The sequence below is a fragment of the Eleutherodactylus coqui genome, chromosome 13, assembly GCF_035609145.1.
Source record: "Eleutherodactylus coqui strain aEleCoq1 chromosome 13, aEleCoq1.hap1, whole genome shotgun sequence".
In the NCBI taxonomy this organism is placed as follows: Eukaryota; Metazoa; Chordata; class Amphibia; order Anura; family Eleutherodactylidae; genus Eleutherodactylus; species Eleutherodactylus coqui.
The window spans coordinates 77029885-77047045 of NC_089849.1; the positions used below are offsets into that span (position 1 = coordinate 77029885).

A 17161-nucleotide genomic window follows, 5' to 3' on the forward strand; every position below is an offset into this window, starting at 1 on the left:
CACGGGGTCACTGGCATACTGGACAAAAAGGGCTACCACAGCATTTTGATATGCCATGCAATACCCTCTTGTGTATACCCAACTGGTCAGCAAGGCAATCATCCAAAACATACTTCCAAGTTATGTCAGAACTATTTAAGAAGACAAGAAGAAGCCAGCAGGCTTCAAAGAATGGAATGGCCTGCACAATCTCCAGACTCATTGAACTCGTTTGAAATGAACTCAAGAACAGAAGGGTGAAAGCAAAGTAATCTACAAGAGCAGCACATTTGTAGGAACTTCTACAACAATGCTGGGAAGAAATTTCTGAACAATATCTGAATACAAGTGTAGAAAGAATGGCTCGATTGTGTAAAGCTGTTATATCAGCTAGAGGTGGCTACCTTAAAGACTCAAAACTCTAGACTAGTGTTTACCGTCCATGGGCACAGAGCTACAGTCTCTTGGCAGGAATCCCAGATGCCTAACTGAACAGAATTACTTGTCCAGTGATGCCAACTAGGAAACCTTCTCTGTGATCTTGTTCTCAGACATATTTACCCTCATTTTACAAGTGTCTCATTCATGAACTTACACTCAATTAAGTAGTTTGTTCTGTGGACTCGATTGATGAAGCTCATTACCACAATGTATACCTGACTTTTATGGGAAAAGATCACTTGACTTAACCAAATTAATAATGAACATCTACTATTTCCATAATTAGTATAAGCTCTGCTACTAAAGTCATGCTTGTGTTACTTGTTCTATATACTGGAATGATAATGGACTGCCCAATTTTAGCGGAGTGTTTTTGAGGTTCCTTAAAGGGGTTGTATAAGAAGAGAAAACAAAAAAAAGTCAGTTTATTTTTCCAGAAACAGCGTCACTCTTGTCTATTGTGCTTACATGTATTGCAGTTCAGCTCCAAGGAGGTTGAGTTGCATACCAGACACACCCCGTGAAAAATAGCGTCATAACTAATAATGCTTTACTAGCCCCTTCATTTACTCCTATGTATTTAGCTCTAAATATATAATGTAGAGATACTGTGTCTGCATCACATTACAGCTAACACATTGTTGCAACGCCTGGGATCAACGATAACTCTGATCCCAGCCATTCAACTTCTCTGATAAAGTCCTCCACATCTGCCTTCTATGTATGCCTATTAGGCAGTGGCATAGTAATGGGGGCTGCAAATGCAACCAGGCCTGTAAGCTAAGGGGGCCCAAAGTTTCCCTGACCACAATAAGCATTGCTCATGCTCAGCCTGTCCCTCTAGACCCCTGCACTCCCGCTCCAGTTGAACAGTCAGAAGAGGGACTTCCTCGTTAAACACTTGACTCCTCCTCTCTTCTGCAGCTCACTATATGCTCTAAGCACTGGATAGAGCAAGAGAAGGGAAGAAGAAGTCAGGTTATGCTTGGGGCCCATAAGCAGACAGACAGTCTGAGTGCTGATTGTTGAACCATGGAATCTGTCTGTTCCGACTGCTTGGCCAGACGGAAGTTTGAAAACATTGGCCTTTTTCTTTGGAGGCAGGAGGGTCACAGAGGGGGGCTGTATTACTATAAATGGTGTGGGAGAATTAGCTCAGGTAGAGCACGGGGGTTGCAATGTGAGCAGCAGTCAGAGACCACAACATCATATAAAGTCCATACAGGCTTGGCCTGTGCTTATTAGAAAAATAAACAAAATACAGCCTTAACTTCAGGCATAAAACAAAATCCTGCTTATCCAGCACGTACTATACGGAGTACGTCCCTAACTATACGGACGGCTCGCTGCAGCCGCACGAAAACCACACGCTTGTACAAAAGTCCAGTTTGTCCTTTGGGTAAGGGATAAGGCATCTCATGAGACCAGCAGCTTCCAGTATCTAGCTGCACCTGGCATCCACTCTGTCTGCCGCCTTGCAGACTTTTATGGATTGGGTTAACTACCCAGCCTCTACACCTGGGGAGCTTGCCTCCCCCTAATAAGACCTGGAGTGGAGGGGGTGGAATGGACAGCCCCACTACCAAGCCTGCCATCCATTCCAAAAAAACAGGCCCAAACATTTTATAAAACATCTCCAGCAACTACTCTTGCTGGAGATCATATGGCATCCTGTTTCCCCCCCCCCACCCCCCGTGTCCCATACAGTCAGACACGAACTCCCTTCATATCCACTAGGCATAACATCTGAATCAAGGGGGACATACTGACCGTCCACTATTAACCCCTTAAGTGTCTCACAATGGGAACACAGAAGGAGCCCCATTACCTTCAAGGGGCATTTTCTTTGAGGTGGGAGAACCACACGAGGCTGTATTCTTTTAAAGGAATGTATATAGGACTATTACTTTGTAGAGCCACAGGGGGCATTATTAGCTTGTGAGCACTGAGGGAGTATTAATTTTCCAATGCACGAAGCAGGCATTATTACTTTGTTGGGAGGCACAGAGGGGAAATATTGTATGGGGCATAAAAGGGTATTATCGCAGTGTGGGGGGCACAAAGGAGGGCACTATTACTGTGGGTACAAAGCAGGCATTATTTCTTGTGGTGGTCACTATGGGGAAAGTATTATTAAGCCGTCATGTTATAACCTTCTCTTCTAGAAATGTTGTCTGATAGGTATTACATTCATATACATACAGTACTGTGCAGCTGTGGAAACAATGCTTTCAAGTATGAATGCTTTCAAAACTAGAAGTATCAATAGTTTATCTTGTCAATTAACAAAATGCAAAGTAAATGAACAAAAGAGAAATTAAAACTAAATCAATATTTGGTGTGATCGCCCTTTGTTTTCAAAGCCACATCAATTCTTCAAGGTACACTTGCACACAGTTTATGAAGGTACTCTGCAGGAAGATTGTTCCAAACATCTTGGAGAACGAACCACAGATCTTCTCGGTATGTAGGCTTATTCAAATCCTTCTGTCTGGTGTGTGTCAAAATAAAATCCACATGAATGGCAATACCTAAGGTCTCCTAGCAGAACATTGCCCAGGGCATCACACTGCTTCTGTTGGCTTTTCTTCCCCTATTATATCTTTATGGCATTCTTTCTCTCCAGATAAGTGATGCACACGCAGCTAGTTGTCCATGTGATGTATAAGAAAATGTGATTCAGCAGATCAAGGCACCTTCTTCCACTGCTCCAATTCAGAAAAATGGAATCTGCCGACAGCCACAAGTAGAACAATGCAACTGTTTGCACAGCTGGGGGGGGGGGGGGGTGTTTAAGCACATATCGGGCTCCACAAGCAACTCCTGAAGGTCCCTTTACATGCAAATGAAGATGATAAAGTGTTAATGGCATTAACACTTTATGCAAATAGATCGCTAAATCTTTCAGTTGTTTGAAATATTATCTTTGCGTGTAAAAGGGCCTTTACACTTACTAATTTTTTCAGCTTCCTACTTGTCAACTTCAAAAACTGACTGTTGACGTGCTACCCGATATATCCCATCCCTTTACTTATTTTTAACAAGATAACTTTAATTGTAACAAGATAATCAATGTTATTCACTTCCTAGCGGTTTTAATGTTATTGTTAATCGGTATATACAGTACATACAATTGTGGCACCCATGCCTGGAAGGAAGCCATGTCATTAGGGTATGCCATGATGGCCATCGTCCACAGGTTGTCCAAGTAAAGACAATTCATAAGTGTGAGTTCAGTTATCCATTTAAGATGGAACCCGTTGCTTCACTGAACGTAATCAGTCTCGTAGGTTATAGTTCCGAATTTTGTGGGAGCCTCTGCCCTTTGTCTGTCTGGTATTCACTGGTTGGCTGGGCTTCTCAGACCCCTTCCTCAAAGAAGACTGTTTTGTATTTTGATTCCTCAGTCCTGGCCGATGACTTATAGCGGTCACTGTATGTAGAACAAACAATTAGTAAGATATACCTCATTATTGTTAGCTCAAAGCACAAGAAATACTAATACATAAGGCTCTTTCCAGACTGCTTTTCTTTCTAGCGCCACCTCTGTCCGGAGTTCTTCTATTCAGAAAACTGGCATAGCCATAGGGGTCAATACCCGAGACGTAGACATCTCTGCAGATTGGCAGCAGTTGGCGCCTGTGTGTACAGAGCTGTTTTTCTGCTGGAATCAGACAGCTCCATACAATGTACAGTGGCCCCAGCTGATAAGCATGCCGAATCCCACAGAAGTAAATCTGAGGACAGGTCATCAAAAGCTAGAAGTAGGGGAACACCTTTACAAGATTGACATGGAAGGAAACTATGGTTCTATCCTGGTTCCTGTCCTTATGCAGGCTTTTGCATACAAGATGGAAACCCAGGACAGACATGGCGCTGGAAGAAAAAACTGTCTGAAAAGAGTCCTACTAATAAAATATATGCAAAACACAGACTAACCTCAAGTATAATTTTACAGTTTATATACAAAAACTACATAAAGCTGAGAGTTGTCCTGTAAGGCCCTATTCACATCTGTGGCCTGCAGTTACCGTCTAATTCTGTTGTTCAGCTTTGTCCTCGGAGCCAAACAATGAAAATCCCGTAACCTCCAGTACATGCCAGAACCGTCTGGCTTCCGGTATTCCAACCAGCATTTCCTGGACGAAATAGCGCAGCACGCTGGATTTCACTATTGAAGCTTGTTAGGATGTAGATATTGATTTCAATGTTAGTATATTTGCATGGACTGCAGCTGTCACACAACAGAGGTCTTTGTGGTTATGACCTCAAAACCCCTTAGTGACCACCAATACACCCTTCTACTGCAGAGCCTTTAAGCTGTCAATGCGCCTTTTTACGGTGCTGCACATGTAGCCCAGTATGCGCATCCCATGTGGAGTACAGCAAAAGTTCGGTTGTCTAATGGCATCTGCACTCCTGTTTTAATGGCGAGCTTCAGAGAAACCTCAGATTCCAGTCTTTTAACCAATTAGATGCCCAAGGTCAATAGCGACTGCTATATTTAAGTAATTTCAGACGGAGAGGCCCCTTCTATGCTCCATCAGCCCCCTGCAGTGTGATAGTGGGGTGCTAATGGATTGCCATGGCAGCTGAAGGCCTAACAGCACCCTTGTACAAAGGCCAGAGGCGGCGTCTAACGTTATGCATTGCAGTGTATGCACCTGAAAATAGTACCGCTAATATATACAGGTTGTCTGGCAAAAACAAGTCCCCATATAGCCATGTGGACAGAAAAATAAAGTTCTGACACTTGCAATGCAACGATGAAAGCTGGAAAAAAATGCCTCAAGTGGTTAAGTTTAACCCTCAGATCCGCTTTATTACATCCATAATTGCATCCATGGTTTTACAGCCTCTACCTGGTCTTCCTAAGCCAATGCTATCTGGCTTAAAGGCTGTAATTACAAATGAGGGATTGTTATCTTCAGAGGGCTCCTGAGCGGTTCATGCTGGTGACTGATTTACTAATGCTCTGCAATGTGTGGCATTTCACCCAGACAGATAGTTCATAATAGCCCAATAGCCTGATGTGAACACTGTTGACATTGTGTCTGATGAGGAAGTGGTGCGATAACCCACTGACAGCTCCAAAGCCTGTGAGGAAATTATGCTGCAGGCCAATGAAACTCAAAGCCTTTGCAATGCAGCTCAGTAGTTACAAAACAGCCATGAAGTCAGATCAGTAGGTGACTTCTCAATATTTCATGCCACGTGTAGCTGCTAGCCAAGGCTAGAGCCCATATAGTCCATCTGCAATGACCTACTTGTGACAAAGCATTGGATAGTTGATGGCAGCTGGAGGGTAATATGACAACTTCCAATGTCTGCAGTATGTGGATGACGTGTTATAATCTCACCCATTTTACTGAAAGAGTTTTTCCATGTAAATATCACTGGTGACATATCCACAGCATAGGTCATCAATAGTTGCTCGCCGGAGATCCACCTCTAGGGATCCCTGGCAATCAGCTGATCGCCCTGCCTGCTGTCAGCGCAGTGGGATGAAAGTCATCATCAGGATCCGAGTAGGAAGTTTAATAGATGGCTTTGCTCCCATTGAAATCAATTACAGTGAAAGAGCCTTAGAGTTTCAGTTTCGCATTGGGGTCAGAGCCAAAAGTGTAATAGGCAGTTTCGCTCCCCATTGGGAGCAAAACTGTCTATTAGACTTCCTGCTCCAACCCCGATGACAATGTCTGGCTCTGCTGCAATAATAATGGGCCGGCCAATCAGCTGATACCCAACAATCAACTATTGATGACCTATCCTGTGGATAGGTCATCAATGGCATTTGCCTGGAAAGTGGGAAAGGGGAACTGGCAACCCAAGCATACTTCTACCTAAACCATGTCGCTTTGTTTGCAATGTGACTTCTGAGCAGAAGAAAAAAATAATTTATGGCCAATTTCAGCAACACAATTTTGGAGTTACCATACTCGTTGGGGCACTAGGCCCACCAAAGTGGCAGCTGACTGCAGCTTCTGTCACATTCCCAAGCATTCCTATGGAAGTAGTGCATTACTATTGTGTCACATTAGGCTGAGATATGTGCTTTCAGAGATTTTCATACATTCACGAATATTTTAATTATTGTCCCAATGCATCTAAAATGAATTTAAGATGAATCATAATAATTTCCTATCATTTGGGGTTTACAGCTCTTTGCTGTAAACAGATGGTAACATGCAATAATGCCTGTAGAGTCTGGTAGGGCAGTGATATTCCTTTCCATGTTCCCAACTTTATGCTAACACATACTGAGCAGCCGCTTTATTAGAGACCCCGGCCCTTTCACGATCGGAGCTTCCCTGTAAAGAAATTCGACATGTGACCCTGGAGGGCAGCATCACATCAAGTGAACAGGTTTACTGTGGATCAGTTTCAGTGCAAATCCACATTAGAATGCGAAAATTGCCTGGTCATATGAATCCAAACTTCTGTTGCACCATAATGATGGTAGGGTCAACATTTTTGTGCAAGCCACATGAATCAATGAATCTTTTATGTCAAGTGTCAGCAGTTCAGACTGGTGGAGGTAAAGTAATGGTGCCGGGATTATTTTCTTGGCACATCCGCGGTCCTCTGATACCTGTGGATGGACGCTATGAAGAATTGCACTTTTTCTGATCATCAAAAAAGGTCCAAGGGGCTACTAGATCTCAGTAAGGGGCTGAGAGAAGAAAGGGTGAATACATGATCTATCTATAGAGTGTTTATTGTCTGTTACCATGGAGACACATAGGTTTCCATAGGAGCTGTATAAATAAAAAGATAGAACATTTTTAATCAAGACTTATTGCAAAGTTCTTCATTTTAGATGCATTAGCACAATAAAGAAGTATACATAGCCTTAATAGTTTCAGACAGCAGCAAGAAAAACTAGATGTGGAATTCTGAGAGGTAAAATAGAACCGTGCGACTTATGTTGCTGTCTAGCTGTGGCTATATGTGCTTGCTTAGCTTCACCAAAAAGTTCATATTTATACGTACATATACATTACAGTGGTTGTCCTGGACTTTTACTATTGCAACGGCCTTGGTTGATATTGCAGGCATAGCTCCCATTGAATTCAATGAGACCCGTGACTGCAGTACCAACTGAGGCTACTGCCCTGTTGACAATGCCATCTACTTCCAGCGCAGTCCTCATTGACAGCGGGCCTGGCAAACAGCTTATCGTCGGGGATCCCAAGCAGCAGACCCTTGATGATCAACTAATGTTGACCTAAACTGAAGATACATCATCAATAGTAAAAGTCCTGGACGACCCCTTTAGGTACGTTATACATCACTGGGCTAATCTACAGATGTAGCAATCCTTAACATGACTGGCGCATTGTGATAACGCGAGTTACAGCATTGTACTACATTGCAGTTATCATAACACACTAAATGTCCAGTTAATGTTTGCTACATCTGTATATACAATTGGTGCAAAACTGAATCAAATGGATATCTGTCCCTCTGCATACCTGGTTACATCTCAGGATTATAATTTGGTCTATCATGTTGAGACCCTATTTTTGCAATCATGGCAAAAAAGTTTTCCCCTACTTAACTCATCCCCAGTAAGTGCCGCTTACATGGCATATCATAAAGGACACAGCACTTGGCGTACCATCCACTAGGGTGGGTGTTACATCAGATGACACCATACAAACACACACAAGGTAATGACCGGCATTAACACCGCCACTCCGGGCAGGATTATCACAGGTCACAGCACTGGAAATCATTTACCAGGCATACAGGGAGATACATGATCACTGGGGACGCTGCATTATGTATTCAGCACTTTACAGGGTTCTCATGGAGTTGTGAGCAGATGGACATGGCAACACTTTGTAATGTGATGATTAAATGTTCAGCTCATAGAAGCCATTTCATTTCTACATGAAATGTTCAGTAACTTAGCAAATAAAATCAGATGGTAATTTCTGCTGCCGTCACTTCTAAAGCTGCGCTCAGAGGTCTGTCCGTGTCCTATTACCAGATGACGGATAGGACTCGGAGGATACTTCCACAGTTAGAGCAGGGTTGTTGGGCCATGTGTCTCAATGTGATGCTTCCTCACATTTTATTGACCCTTTAAAGACCAGAGTGTTTCGGTACTAAATAACCAGAAACGTTTTGGCGTTATTGCGCACATGGCTATGTGATGAGCCGAACTTTTTTCTTTTGTTGGGCTACCAGTACAATTTTTGTGCAGTTATTTCTGTGACACACAGGGCCGTTTTTAATACTTAAACAGAAATGTGGGTTTTTTTTCTATCCAAGTGGTAAAGTGTATGAAAATGTGCAAAAATGTATATTTTTTTTAGAATTTATAGTTTTTAAAAGAGTTGTCCAGCTTTATTATTGATAGCCTATCCTGTTAACTATAAGGTAGTTAACAGTAGATCAATGAGGGGTATGCAGCCTGGGAGCCCCGCCAATCAGCAGGAAAGCACACAGCTCCGTTCCCACTGCAGTGGCCAGGGATGGGACTACAGGCAAAGTTCACATTGAAATGAATGGGAATTTGGCCTGCAATATCAAGCCAGGCCACTGCAGTGGGACTGGAGCTGTGCTTGCTGCAAACAGCTCCATGAAAGAGCAGAGCGACCTGACATACAGCTGATCAGTGGAGGTCCTGGGTGGAAGAACCCCCACCAGCCTACTAATGATGACCTATCCTAAAGATAGGCGATCAATAGTTTAAGGCAGGACAATTTACAAATTGACACTAATAAAATAAAATTGTTAAAACTGTCTCCCCGTTTTGGTAATTCTAATATGTAATATATATTGTCTTGGGTGAACGGGGGAGACTATTTAGCTAATTTTTCCTTTATTTCAATTCGACTTTATATTCTTTCTTACTTATGCATCTACATATTATTGTTATATAATATGTCTTCCGCAGGCTCACATGTATTTTTTAATATTACAGTTTTTCACAGTAATAGAGTCATCTTTAGCAGCCCAAGTTATAGGCGAATTACTCACTGGCAGAGCGGATTTGGGTCTGCTTAGACCCAACAGCTGTGCCATCCTGGGGGGCACCAGACGAGCTTGTCAGGTCCAATAGAAGTAGTTGCATTGCTTCTTCCTGTATTTTTCCCATGCAGAAATCCTTGAACATTATGTAGATTGGAAAAGTGTTTCTAACAGCCGGCACCCGCTCTGCTCCTGCTGGACTGTAATAGCTTTAATCCTTTAAGAACCAACCCAGTAAATTTATCTTGCTTGGTCCTGGGCTTTAATCCAAGTCGTTAGCAAAAGTATGGCACGGGATTAAAGCTCCTGCAGGAGCGGGTCGGGTCCTCAGCAGAGGAGAAAGCAGAAGCATTTTTTTTTTTTAAACTGCCGGGTGCCCCTTGTCACAGCAGAGCTGCAGGGTCTTTGCAAACCCTGATCAGCTCTCACAGGGTCTATTATCACTACAGGGGGATGTTTCCCACTGTAATTGTGGCTACTATGGATGCCTCAGGTACAGTGGAAAAGTGTGGAAAAAAAAGACAATGTGAATGACCCCAGAAGGTCTTATATGGCATCATGGGTGACATAGAGGTTACAAAAATAATTTAAAAAAAATTACAGAATAAAATAAAAATATATCCATTAAAAAAAAACAAAACGACCCACCGCAGACACCAACCAAAACCGTCATCACATGCATCCTGTAAACCAAGACTATACAAATTATATATCAAAATGAGGAACCAATTCCTGTACTTTATTTTAGCATAAATATACTCATTTTTAAAAATAAATCACTAACAATTTAAAAAAAACAACTTTTTTTTAACTCATCACCCCCAATAAAACGACAATTTTAAAAAGTCAGTGAAAAAAGATATAAAACAAACGGCCCTATATGTCACCCCCCCCCCCCCCAAAAAAAAACAAACAAAAAAACACTGCAAAAATACTTTTGGTAGCTAAAGAATAAAAAATAGGGCATTAAAGGGTAAAATCCCTAAAAAATGTCTGGTCCTTTAGGACCAAAACACTCCGGTCCTTAATGGGTTAAACCTACCAAAAGACATTGCTGCAGATGGAGGACATGCACTGCCTGCCTACAAAAGACAATGGGTGGTCATTAAGCAGTTAAAACTGTTCAGGCATGCTTACCTTTACTTTCCAGCTTGCCAAGTTCCTGCCTTTCAGACAGACCATTAGAGAAGTTATCAGGACATATTGTGCAAGAATGTGAACCCAACCAGGCAAAATGAAGCTCTGCTAATGCCTCTATAGTCTTCTTAACCATTTATGCTCTATCCTTTTGGCAATACTAGTTATCTATCTGGGAGGATGGTTATAATAAGCAGATACTAACTGGAATCTTCTCAGAAAGTTTACCATTATGATCAGGCACCGGTGCCAGCCGTTTGGTTTGACAGTGAGTGGCACAAGGAACGTGGAGCTTGAGTGATGTCACACATCGATGGTGGCATCTCTGTACCCATTTCTGAAGTTTCCTTTTAACATGCACACCCAGAATGTCTTCTTCTAGGTGTTAATAAGCACCAATTTTTGCCATATCATCTATTACATCCAGCAGCTTCCTGCTGTATCAGAGAAGATTTTAAATATGCCAATTCTCTACCTCTTAATAGCCATTTTAAGTATCTTACACTGTAACACATTCTGCTGCCGAGCGGGCACACAGTGTACTGCCACAGTGCTGTAACCAGTGACTGAAGAGTTAAAGGGGAAAACCCAGCAAATGACCTTCTGATATGCCATTGATAGATGAGAGAAGATAACATTGGTGAAGTTTGTGATCTTGAGCCGCCACTGACTTCCAGAATGAAAGGCCATTATAGAGCACTCAAAGCCCTTTGACACTGCTAAGAGATTACTGGAAATCTGTTGGGTAGATTTTCAGTTTATGAATCATGAAGCAGAGAATAACTAGGAAATGTCATGCCACCATTTTTATGACAAACTACGAGGATGACTTGGGTTTCGTTCACGCTTGTGCAATAGAAGCCGAACACTGAAAATAAGTGAAGTGCTAGATCTGGCACATGACAAGTGGGAATGCTTCCCAATGGAACCCATTGACTCAAATGGAATCTGCTGGGTTTCAGGCATGCCACACGGCTTTTTTTTTGGACAACATAAGACAGCAGATGCTGTACTATTATGTCCAGGACTGTATGCAAGAGCTATACCGGAGGTTCGGAACAAGGTTTCCGATGTAGATGTGAACAGGGCCCTACTAAGACAGCGGTTTTTTGATATTTTAGGAAGCAATGTGCTATTGGTTTTTCTAAATGTTTTATTCTCACCTTGTGGAGCATCATCATAAGAGCTTATTATGGATGGACTTGAGCCCAAATCTAGGATTTTCCAGTCCTCCTGTAAAGATAAGTCTCCTTCTATCAAAGATGCCCCCGATGGAATGGATACAGAGCTGTTCATGCGGTGTCCACCTGGTGATGGAGGGAGGTTCTTTTTCTGCAGCGATGGAGAGATGTTCTCTTTCGAAGTAGGTTTCGGTGCTTCAGAGGTAGAAGGCTTTGTAATAGAACAAGAAGATTTTACTGAAAATACAAGTTATATCAACAACATAACACATTTACAGGGATTCCAAAAATGGGTCAGCTTTTTTCCAGAAACAGGACCATTCTTGTCATTGGTCGGTGTATCATTTTGCGGCTCATCTCTACGTAACTGAATGTGCCTGAGCTAAAATATCAGACGTATGCCATGGGCAAGAGTGGAAGTGCTTCTGGGGAAAGAATTTTATTTATTTACTTTTTTTTAAATCTTGGAAACCCCCTTTAACAACGAAGCATAGAGACTTTGTGACTTGGAAGCAATTCCTGGCCCCAGAAATGATAGCAGGTAAGTGCAACAAACACTTTTATGGCCTGTATGCTAATGGTGGCGTCAATGAAATAGTGTCGGTCTTAAAGGGTTTTTTACAGTTTGTGCAAATAAAATCTGCAAGAAGGCCCAATTGATAACTTTTCCACTATCTCCTGGCAACACGCAGTGAATACACATATGACTTCACTGCATTGGTTTACACTCTCACAGGCTTTCATTGGCGACTTTTTGCCTTTGACCAAAATAGGACATCCTGTGAAAATGAAGCCTCTTTCAAGCCTGTATAGCACTGCCTGGGATTCTGCACTCACTGGGACATCGCTTCTGAATATTGTCTGAGCAGAATGTAGTGAATAGATGCACGGTGGAAACAAAGTGGGCCTTTATTTAGATGGCACCCTGTGCAAAAATTAGTTTGGTGCCCCCCCCATGAAAAAACAAAAACAAAGACAACCATTACAGAATGAAAAAATGAATGCTTATGTCACCGTCGCAAACAAGGTTTTTTAAATTGACTCAATGCAATAGGAATGAAAACTAAAGCAACACTATGAATAGTCTTACCATTTTCTAGAATTTAAAAAAAATGTACTGCATCTATATACATTGCCCCAGATATTATCACTCTTCTCATTATGAACGGTCCTGCCCCTGCAGTATTGTCTCTCCCTTTCAACACGGGTATCTCAGCAGTCCCACTGTGGATAGGGGATAACTTGAAATTCTGGCACAACTTCTTTAAATTAGGGCATCTAATCTTAATTTACAGAGATGGTCTTGCAGACAAATAATGTGATTATTCGATTTTCACATTTTGCCAGAGTTCCTATAAACCGTTAAATGCACAACAGTATGCAAACCTGTAAGCATAGAAGGTCCAGAGACCATATCATACCGTACAGGAAATGAATGTTGCCTGAGCTAACCCCAAGAACTGGCCCCCGGTTTGAGGGGGTCATAAAGAAATACGGACAGCAGCGTTGATCTTGTTTTTACATGTGTAGGATGGTAGTCACTGGATGCATAGTCACTGTCTACATACACTAAGATAGCAGAATCTTCTGCCAATAACAATATAAAGAAGACACTTTATCATAAATCTAGTTATAATAGAAAAAGGTTAAAAATAGAGAAATGCAAACTGCTAAGACAGCTTTATTCCCCATCCCAAAGACAGAACTATATATCCGCTCACGGCCCTCTGCACATTGCTGATTTACCTGCATTGCAGCTAAAGCTACAGAACGGTCACTGTGCATTTTGTCTTTGGCTGTATTGACGTGAACCTTGGCAGAAAGACTTGGAGACTTCTCATACTGGGCGAACTGTAGCTCCTTAAGAAGATAAAAATAAGAAGCAAGACTTCAAAGCAAATTTCTCAGCTCTAAGAATCATTATGTTATGCAATACATTACAGTCACTGCACAGTTCCATTCACAAAATATCAACATTCACAAAGCGCACCTAACCTTTCAGAATAAGCAGTCATGTGTATACATGAGGAGTAACATTATCTGGCCAGTACATGACTTGTATCCTGTATTTATAGCAGTTTTACCCTTTGCAGGTTCGATCTCGAATTCTCAATTTTCCCTGAACTAGTAGGTGTAGCCTAGCTGTTAGGATGTCTCCCATACTGCACACACAGGGAAGAGGAGATCCTGCTCCCCATCTGTAATCTGCAAAAATTCAACAGCAGCATGGCTAACAATATACAGCAGTACTGAGCAGTGTAGATGTAATTTCAGTAGCTGTGAGACAGTAAAACACCTACTAGCTGCTGAAGCACGATCTCCGAGTTTGTTTCTCTGCTTCTCTCTCACTAAGCCCCTCTTCTCTTCTCTCCATAGATTTCTATGGACAGCATGTAATCTGATCTGTCAGTGAGCTGTTAAGCCATCTTGTCTACTAAAATGGATTTTAGCATTTTATCAGAATGAGTGAACAGTTAAGAAGAGAGGGAGATAATAAAAGGAACCTGATAAGTGAAGAAAGAAGCATATTTTTCTTAAAAATTCACCTGCAGTATTGATTTATGTTAATAACTTTGCTGAAAGCTCACTGACCATTTAAAAGTGACAATGGACACAAAAACTCTGTTCATCCCAATCCTCCTAGTTCATGAGCTCAACTGAGTGAAGAGAGGCATTTGCACAGGAAGAGAAGGAGAGAGGGAATGGCCCATTTTTTACTGTGGGACCAGTTTTAGAATTCCTTGGCAACTAGCTGTTATTGCCAGGGAAGGCTGAAGGATACTGCAGATGTGTTATTACATGCTGGCCACTTGTGTAGAAAATGGGTAAGCTGGGTCTGCTAGACTAGGAGCCACTTTCACGTATGTACTATTTTGTATCCGGCTGAATCTGTGTATATTTACACTTACACTTACACACACCTTATAGGGAACTTCTCTTCAACAACAAGACTCATGATAACAGTGGATACAATGGGATAAAACACTGCAAAGCGCTAATGAAAGATTGCAGTTTTTAAAACTGAGCAGTAAATAATACATGGGTGCATGACCATTCCCATCTTGCACTAGGGGCAAAATGTTGCTACCTCTGTCAGCCATTTTGAACCAATTTTGACAAGAAGCAAGCATACCCGTGTTATAACTCTGCCCTGGACAAATTTCCACTTTTAATTTCTCATTTTGCAACTCCATTAAAACAGAGAACATATTATATATTATTAAATGGGATTTTAAAGGGAATGTGCTCCAAGAAATATAGAAATAGAGCATCTTCTTAGCGCTAATAATTTAGAAGAAGCCTTATGATAACAATGACCTACCTGAGAGGTTAGCTGGTACTGTAGACCCTCCAGTGCTGAAAGACGATTCTGCATGGTTGGTGCCTGAAGTTTAGACGGAGGAGTCTTGAGAACAGGAGGAACAGAAGCCTTTGATGTACTTCCTGCAAGAGGGGCATGTATTATGCACAGTATAAACTAATTAAAAATGAAATGCTTATAAAAATCTCCACAAAACACCATAGGAAAATCATCAAGATTCTTAACTGAACTGTCAAAAAAAAAAAAAAAAAAACGACATTAAGAAACAGTTATTTTCCTCTACTACAGCCCGAATTTAGGGACCTCACACCTATGGCAAATTAAAGGAAATTTGAGTCTCTAAATAATCATAGTGGCTGATTGTTGAAAATTAAAGGGGGCGGGCTTTGTATAATTGAAGCCATCTATTGTGTTAGGAAAAATTAGGCATTTTTGTAATATATTTTGTGTGTAACATTCAGTTTTTAAGATTTCCACCTACAGCCATTGAAGGGGAACTTTTATTGCTGCTACATGGCTTGTTACAAGTGAAAGCTCTAATAACTTAGACTACGTTCACAAAGCATTAAGCTTTCTGTCCCGGAATTCCATCTGAATCCCCAAAAACTGGATTCAGACGGAGCGCAAGGCTAGAACTATAGGCTTTCATTGTTCATATAGAGACCAGTAAGTTCTCCATGTCAGCAGGTTTTCATTCTTCTCAGATATTTACGTTGACTACGCTATTCTGTCTGGCAAAATTGTAAGAGAGGAAGGGAAAAACTCAATGGAAACCTAGAATGAAGAGGTTAAAGAGCCGCTCCAGGGACATTTTTTTCATTCATTATGTAACTATTCCCTAGTATGTGTCAACTAATATTAACATGGTGAGTCATTGCTTTGTAACTGAAGATTCCTGGAGTCCTTCTCCTCAGGTGGGTCATATGATCTCATTGTGACTGTCTGGGATTTACTTGTCTTCCTGTTCTCTCAAGAGGTCACCCTTTCAGTCATCAGAATTCCTGCATGGACTGTACCACATGTGCTCTTCACAGGGAGGACAGAACTCCTATCACAGTTATTGCTGATGATTAGAGGCTCCTGTCATACAGTCATAATGCAGGAGATTACAGTATGACTGTATGGATTTTTGGAATATAGAGGAAAATGATAATTCACACTCAGCTCCCAGCAGGCAAAGATAGTATAGGCTCTAGCTAGACATGTGATGCTGTGCTGGTGCATCATAGGTTTATTAACACATCATGGAGGAAGAGCCAACAGGGTGAAATGTAAAAATCAAGATGGTGTCTGACAAGTATCAGCTAGGAAGCTGCACTGCGTTACAGGGAGTACAATATATATATATATAAAAATATAATAATCAGGAGTGGCCAATTACTACATGGAATATGGGATGAACCACAATTAGAAGGGGGACAATTCCTCACCACCAGTCTTCAAATTTTTTTTATTAATTGCTAACTATGCTTTAGGTCATTCCTTTTTTTGTAACATCGTCTTTATACAACGGTATTAATTCACCTTCTGCTACAGCCAGCTCCGCTCGCAGTCTGTTCCCCATGTTAATAAGCTGTTGTTTCTCTAAACTCAGCTGAGAAATTTTCTTCACTGCTTCCCTTAGTTTGTTTCTTAGTATATAAGGGTTTGCAGGACCCCCATCTGGGCACGTGAGGGCCACCAGCTGCTGACGAAGTGTCAGGATCTCTTCTCGAAGTTCTTTTACAGTTGCCGTCTAAAAGTAAATTAATACTTGCTTTACTAAACACAATGAAGGACTAGAAAAGAGTTAAAGCCATTGTATGACCTGTAAATAAATACAAAGCCTCTGCCTTGATGATATGATTCCCTAGAGCCTGCATAAATACCGTATACACCTGTGGCTGGGCAGTGCCACGGTGTGCCAACAAACAACAAGTGGCCTCCTGTGTAAAGGAGAACACAAATACATACCTCGCTGAGAACCACCGGGACCCGTTGACTGGCCAGCTCCAACTTCAGTGCAGAAACCTACATGGGTGAGGGAGAAACCAATAAGGTCCAGTTAAAATGTTATATGATACCATTAAGAAAACAACTGACCCAGGCCATAGTGAGATAAATACTTAAAGGGGTATTT

The 17161-nt window shown here is 41.6% G+C and overlaps 1 protein-coding gene across 3 annotated transcripts in view; it reads right to left on the bottom strand.

Moving 5' to 3' along the window:
• Positions 1-2674: 2674 nt before the first annotated feature.
• CCDC57 (coiled-coil domain containing 57) overlaps positions 2675-17161 on the bottom strand; it is a 75642-nt gene continuing 61155 nt past the window's right edge. For all 3 annotated transcript variants that reach the window (XM_066586424.1, XM_066586426.1, XM_066586427.1), the window contains 6 exons: positions 16996-17052; positions 16567-16777; positions 15043-15164; positions 13467-13580; positions 11703-11931; positions 2675-3853 (listed from right to left, as the gene is read on the bottom strand). In XM_066586424.1, the coding sequence (XP_066442521.1) occupies positions 3699-3853; positions 11703-11931; positions 13467-13580; positions 15043-15164; positions 16567-16777; positions 16996-17052 (888 nt within the window). In that variant the 3' untranslated portion in view covers positions 2675-3698. The remainder of the gene's footprint in view (positions 3854-11702; positions 11932-13466; positions 13581-15042; positions 15165-16566; positions 16778-16995; positions 17053-17161) is intronic.